The sequence below is a fragment of the Panicum virgatum genome, chromosome 2N (assembly GCF_016808335.1).
Source record: "Panicum virgatum strain AP13 chromosome 2N, P.virgatum_v5, whole genome shotgun sequence".
NCBI classification, from domain to species: Eukaryota; Viridiplantae; Streptophyta; class Magnoliopsida; order Poales; family Poaceae; genus Panicum; species Panicum virgatum.
This window is the reverse complement of record NC_053146.1, coordinates 10,076,803-10,083,836: the sequence shown is the minus strand read 5'-3', so window position 1 is coordinate 10,083,836 and position 7,034 is coordinate 10,076,803. Positions and strand designations below refer to the sequence as shown.

At 57.7% G+C, this 7,034-nt stretch overlaps 1 protein-coding gene across 1 annotated transcript; it reads right to left on the bottom strand.

Annotated features, from left to right (window-relative positions):
* Positions 1–6,058: 6,058 nt before the first annotated feature.
* Positions 6,059–6,514, bottom strand: LOC120662370. The gene has a single exon (XM_039941531.1). The coding sequence runs from the start codon at positions 6,512–6,514 to the stop codon at positions 6,059–6,061; it is 456 nt and encodes a 151-aa protein (XP_039797465.1).
* Positions 6,515–7,034: the final 520 nt, after the last annotated feature.

The window sequence follows — 7,034 nt, the reverse complement described above, 5'->3', positions numbered from 1 at the left end:
AAGCGCAGGTTGAGCTCCATGTCAGAGTAAGCGATATCAATTCCGTCTTTCGAGTTTATTTGTTCGATTCTCCGGTCCTTGCTGACTTATCATTCTTCCCCGCTCGGTCCAGGCGCAAGGCCGCTAGCTGGGAGACGGTCCGTGTCGCGCCGGCCAAGGGCCTTAAGACCCAGGCGAGCGCAACACCGCATTCGGCGTCACAGCCCTCGATTGGGGGGTCCCAGTCGCTAGAGGCGGCCGCCGCGGCACTCCAGGATGCGATGGCTCGAGGGGCCCAGTCGGCCCAGCAGGCCCGTGAGTCGGAGGGCGGGAACGACGCCGGCTAGAGCGGTGCAGCAGCGACCGCTCGAGCAGATGCCGAGGGGGAGGCCGGCCGAGGTGGCATGGACGGTGCTGCCCGGGCGGATGCTGAAGCTGAGCCCGGCCAAGGCGGCGACGATGGCGCCACCCAGCCGGGCGCCAGGGACGACGCTGGTCGAGGCGGCATTGTTGACGCCGCCCGGCTAGGAGCTGGGGGAGAGACTGGCGGGGATGCACCGGAGCATCCTGCCGGCCAAGCAGAGGGGGAGGTCCTCGCCCCCGAGCCCACGGGGGCCGGGGTCGAGGGTGCGGCGGCAGCGGCAACGGTGCAGGTGGCGTCGGGGAACGTGGTGCCGATGGTGGAGTTGCCGCTGAGCGAGGAGTATGGGGATTCGGAGGACATCGACCCGGTTGCTGTGGCTAGCGCCGCCGCCCGGATTGCCGAGTTTGTCTAGGCCTTCGAGGCTGTCCTCGGCACAGGGACGTCTGAGGGGCCTGGTCATGGGGCCAACTAGGCGATTGTTCAGTCAAGTGTCCCCTCGGATTTCGCCCGTGCCGAGCGGGAAGAGGGTGACGCCTGGCGACCGCATATTGACATCAGGGCCCAGATCGAGGAGTACCTCTCCCGGGCTCTGAATCTTTTTTTCTCAAGCAAATTGCAATGTCAACAATGTGAGTGTCCTGTTTGCCTATTTCCAGTTTCTTGAGTATAATTTCCACTCATGTTCCTCGTCTGCAGCAGCTGCTGTCCAAGTCGCAGGACAAGAGCGACAGGCTGATGCATCTGTACTCTAGGGTGCATTGGCTTGATCAATACAACGCCACCCTGGTCATGCAGCTGAACGAGGCCAACGCCCGAGCTGACTAGGTGACACCCTTGGAGGCGCGGATCCGCAGGTTGGAACGCGAGCTGGCCCGAGCCAACAGCGAGCGCGATGTGCAGTGAGTCACAACTGACCAGAAGGCCTAGGAGGCCAAGGCGCAGGCTGCCGAGCTGCGGCGGAAGGATGAGGCGCTCGAGGCGAGGACGGCCAAACTCCAACAGAAATATGCGGTGCTCGAGGTGAGGGAGGCCGAGCTCCAGCGCAAGGAGGCGGAGCTCCAGCACGAGAAGGCGGCCGTCACCACGCTCACCGAGGCCCTGGTGGAGAAGGACGTCATCCTCAAGACGCAAGGGGTGGCCCCCCGGAATGCAGAGACCGCCCTCAAAGAGAGGGAGGCCACCCTGTCCATACTCTAGCAACAGGCGGATGCCGCGCAGGCAGGGCTAGAGGAGGAGAGGGAGCGCTCTGAGTTTAAGTATCCGAAGCTTCGCTTAAGTTGATTCTTAGTTTGCCGAAAACTTATCTTCGCTTTCTTGTTCAGGGCTGAGGAAGGTGGTGGCAGAGGAGACCGTGGCGAAGGAAGCCGTCCAGGTCGCGCTCACATCAGCGCAGAATGAACAAGAGGACCTGTAGAGGACCGCCGTGGCCGTGTGCCAGGAACTCGAGGCGGGGGGAGGCTCATCCGGGACCTCGGTGGCCAACCGCCTGCGATCGCTGGGCGGTCGGGTGGCCAAGTGTCTCAGGAGCACCTTCCGCCTCGACGTTCAACGGACTCTCACCATGGAGTCGACGCATTATGACCTGAACCTCGAGCAGGTGGCGACGGTATACGTCGTCGCGCCTGGTGTCGAGGGGGATGATGCGGTGGCTGCTATGGAGCAGGCTGACACCACTGTCGAGGGCTTCACCGCCTCCTTGTCCGAGTGGCTCGAGGGCGACCTCCTTCCTAACGCCGAAGACAAAGCAGCCGAGGATGCACACGACGCAGAAGGAGGCCTGTAGGAAGTCTGGGCTGTGGAGCCCATGTAAATAAATTAGCAATTTATCTTAATCGCATTTCTGTACGAGAGAACGGATTAATGTAAATTGACAGTGTGGCCGTTCGAGGCCTTGTGCACTAGCGCGCACTGTTTTTCCTACTATGTTTTCGTGTTCTCGTATGCGACTTAGATTAATTTCTGCGAGGAATTTCACATTCATAAGTGACTTAGGCGTAGGCTAGTGATGGGGATGCCGTATCCCAGAGGCGTAGGCGGTCCCGCGACTCGGCCGGCCCCATACCGTAGTTGCTTACGTCTCGCGTCCGTTTTTCCAAGTACACGAGAAACTTAGATGCGAAAATTTTTCGAAAAAACGATGGCGTTTTTGGGGACGTTCGGGGGTTCCCCCTGTAGTAGCCCCTGAGGGAGGCTTGGTTTTGCTGAGGGTAAAGCCGAGCCTACCTCAGTGTTCGTGCGCGTCCGAGCCCCCGAGGGTTCGGAAGGTTCCCAAAAAATAAATAAGTAAAGCATACTTTTTATTGTTTCGGGAAATTGAAAATACAAGTACAAACTATATATGAATAGCTTTGGAAATTTCAAGGATAGAAGCGACGTAGCTGCTAAATGTTCCAAGCGTTGGTGAAGACTTCACCCTTCTCGTTAGCTAGTTTGTACGTCCCAGGTTTGAGCACTTCTGCAACGATGTATGGGCCTTCCCACGGCGGTGAGAGCTTGTGGCGTCCTCTGTTGTCCTGCCGAAGCCTCAGCACCAATTCTCCTTTGTTGAGGTCTCGGCGTCGAACCCTCTGCGCTTGATATCGCCGCAGGGACTGCTGGTATCGTGCTGAGTGCAAGAGCGCCACGTCTCGAGCTTCGTCCACCTAGTCCAGCGAGTCCTCGCGGGCTTGCTGGTTCTGTTGCTCTCGATAGGCTTTGAGCCTTGGGGACTCGTATTCCAAGTCAGTGGGGAGGATGGCCTCAGCACCATAAACAAGGAAGAATGGGCTGAAGCCCGTGGCTCTGCTCGGGGTCATTCTCTGGCCGAACTTGTTTAGCTTGTTTAAGATCCTCGGCTTGGGGTCTTGTAGAATCATGCCGTTGGCATGCTCCACTTGGCCGTTCGTCTGTGGGTGCACCACAGCTGACCAGTCCACACGTATGTGGTAGTCGTCACAGAACGCCAAGAACATCTTGCCAGTGAACTGGGTGCCATTGTCGGTGATGATCGAATTCGGAACCCCGAACCTGTAGACTATGTCAGTGAAGAATAGCACGGCTTGCTCAGACTTGATCTTGCCGATGGGTCGAGCCTCGATCCACTTGGAGAACTTGTCGATTGCAACCAACAAGTGGGTGAAGCCCCCGAGCGCTTTTTGCAGTGGCCCAACGAGGTCCAATCCCCACAAGGCGAAGGGCCATGTGATGGGGATGGTCTGCAGAGTGTGAGCCGGGAGATGTGTTTTCTACGCATAGAACTGGCAACCCTCGTAGGTTCGCATGACTTCGGTGGCGTCGGCGACTGCGGTGGGCCAGTAGAAGCCTTGCCTGAATGCATTGCCGACGAGGGTGCGTGGCGCCGCGTGGTGACCACAGATTCCGGTGTGGATGTCTCGGATTAGCTCTTTGCCCTCGGGAATTGGGATGCAACATTGCAAAACACCTGAGGGACTGCGCTTGTACAGTTCGTCGTCGATCAAGATGAAGGACTTGGCCCGCCTGGCGATGCGCTGCACCAGAGTGCGGTCCGCGGGTAGGACCCCTCGGATCATCCAGTCAAGGTACTGGGTATGCCAGTCTTGCGAAGGCGGGGCCTCGTCAATCTCCATTGATTCAGCCTCATCCACCGAGGGGATTTCAGCATCAGTGTCCATGGCCTCGGACTCCTCCACCGAGGGGTCTCCGGCTAATGGCTCGGTGATCGCAACCCCCGAGGGTTCGGGTGCTGCTCCGATGGCTTCTGCGGGGTTCTTGAAGTCGACGGATGGCTTGGTGAGGTCGTGGACGAAGACGTTTGGGGGAACGGTGGTCCGCCCAGATGCAATCTTGGCCAGTTCGTCCGCTTCCTCGCTGTACTTGCGCGCGATGTGATTGAGCTCGAGCCCGTCGAACTTATCTTTGAGGCGATGCACTGCATCGCAGTACGCCTCCATCTTCTCATTGTAGCAGCTTGCCTCTTTCATCACCTGGTCGATGATGAGTCGAGAATCTCCCCGGACGTCGAGGCGCTTGACGCCTAGCTTGATGGCGATGCGGAGGCCGCTGAGGAGGGCCTCGTACTCCGCCATGTTGTTGGACGCCGGGAAGTGCAAGCGCACCACATAGCGCATGTGTTCTCCGAGGGGCGAGACGAAAAGCAGGCCCGCACCTGCACCAGTCTTAATCACCGAGCCGTCGAAGTACATGAGCCAGCATTCTGCTTGATTCTGGGGTGGGGGCAGCTGAGTGTTGGTCCACTCGGCAATGAAGTCTGCCAAGATCTGGGATTTGATCGCCTTGCGGGGCACATAGCTGAGAGCCTCTCCCATCAGTTCCACGGGCCACTTGGCTATACTACCCGTAGCTTCCCAATTGTGGACTATCTCCCCTAGAGGTAAAGACGAGACAACGGTGATGGGGTGAGCCTCGAAGTAGTGGCGCAGTTTGCGCCGAGCCAAGATCACTGCTTAGAGCAGCTTCTGGATTTGTGGATACTGCGTCTTAGTTTTAGACAGAACTTCACTGATGAAGTACACCGGCCTTTGGACGGGCAGATCATGTCCCTCCTCTTGTCTTTCCACAACGATGACTGCACTGACGACCTGAGTCGTGGCTGCCACGTATAGGTAGAGGGGCTCGCTGTCCGTGGGTGGTGTTAGGATCGGCGCGCTGGTGAACGACACCTTAAATTTGTCGAGGGCCTCCTGGGCCTCGGGGGTCCACGAAAAGCGGTCAGATTTCCTCAAGAGCCGATACAGAGGTAAGCCTTTCTCACCGAGGTGTGAGATGAAGCGGCTAAGGGCTGCCAGGCAACCCATGACCTTCTGTACCCCCTTTAGGTCTCGGATCGGTCCCATCCGAGTGATGGCCGAGACTTTTTTAGGGTTGGGTTCGATGCCTCGCTGGGAGACTATGAAGCCCAAGAGCATGCCTTGAGGTACTCTGAATACGCACTTCTCGGGGTTGAGCTTTACCCCTTTGGCTCTAAGGCAATTGAATGCGATCCGGAAATCGGCTACCAGGTCGTCCGTCTTCCTGGATTTTACAACGATGTCGTCGACATATGCCTCTATGGTACGCCCGATGTGATCCTTAAACACGTGGAGCATACACCGCTGGTATGTGGCTCCGGCGTTTCTAAGGCCAAAGGGCATCGTGACGTAGCAGTACATGCCGAAAGGAGTGATAAAAAGAAGACGCGAGCTGGTCGGACTCTTTCATTTTTATTTGATGGTAACCAGAATAGGCATCAAGAAAGGATAAAAGCTCGCATCCCATAGTAGAGTCAACGATTTGATCAATACGTGGCAGAGGAAAAGGAACTTTTGGACATGCCTTATTTAAACTAGTATAGTCTACACACATCCTCCATTTCCCATTCTTTTTCTTAACTAATACATAATTAGCTAGCCACTTGGGATGGAATACCTCCTTGATAAATCTGGCCGCCAAAAGCTTGTGCACCTCCTCACCGATCGCCCGGCGCTTGACCTCGTCAAAGCGTCGCAGGTGTTGCTTCACCGGCTTGGAGTAGGGCTGGATGTCAAGGGAGTGCTCGGTGACCTCCCTCTGTATGCCAGGCATGTCCGAGGGGCTCCACGCGAAGATGTCTGCGTTGGCGCGGAGGAAATCGACGAGCACCAATTCCTATTTGCTGTCGAGGGTAGCGCTGATCTTCAGCGTCTTGCCGTCGGGGGCGTTCGGGTCGAGGGGTATGTCCTTGGCAACCTCGGCAGGCTCAAAGTTGCCCGCGCGTCGCTATGCGGAGTCCATGGCCTCGTTCGCCATGTTCTCCAGCTGTGCGACGAGGGCCTCGTCCACCACCAAGGCCTCGGCGTGCTCGACGCACTCGATGTCGCACTCGTAGGCGTGCTCAAACGAGGAGCCGACGGTGATAATCCCCTTTGGGCCCGGCATCTTCAACTTGAGGTAGGTGTAGTTGGGGATCGCCATGAACTTGGCGTAGCATGGCTGCCCGAGAATGGCATGGTATGCTCCCCGAAACCCCACCACCTCGAAGGTGAGTACCTCCTGGCGGAAGTTGGCCGCCGTGCCGAAGCAGATGGGCAGGTCGATCTGGCTGAGGGGTTGGACTCGCTTCCGCGACGCAACACCGTGGAATGGCGACTTACTGGGGCATAGCTTGTCCAAGCCAATCCCCATGAGTTCCAAGGTGTGGGCGTACATGATGTTGAGGCTGCTACCTCCGTTCATGAGCACCTTGGAGAAGCGAGTGTTGCCGATGATGGGATCCACAACGAGTGGATACTGTCCCAGGTTCGGGATGTAGTCGGGGTGGTCCTCGCGGCCAAAGGAGATGGTGTCCTCTGACCAATCGAGGTAGGATGGCGTGGCCTTCTGGACGGAGTAGACTTCCCGGCGCTCGCGCTTGCGCTGCCGGGAGGTCATGTTCGCCATGGGCCCTCCGAAGATGAAGAAGACGTTCTCCACCGAGGGGAAATTGTCGTCGCCACCCTAGTCATCCGCATCCTTCTTTTTGTCCTCGTCGTGGTGCGCGACGCGGTTGTAGTACTTGCGGAGCATCTCGCACTATTCGAGGGTGTGGTTGACTGAACCTTTGTGGTAAGGGCATGACTTCTTGAGCATGTCGTCGAACAGGACGCCGCCGCCCCGAGGGGGGCCTCGGGGACCTTTGCTATCGGGGGAGACGGCGAGGGCCTCGTCAGAGTCCTCATCCTGCCCCTGACTACGCTGGTTCTGCGGGCCTTTCTTT

Coding starts and splice junctions, on each gene's coding strand:
- LOC120662370 (XM_039941531.1), bottom strand. CDS start 6,514: ATGAACGGAGGTAGCAGCCTCAACATCATGTACGCCCACACCTTGGAA.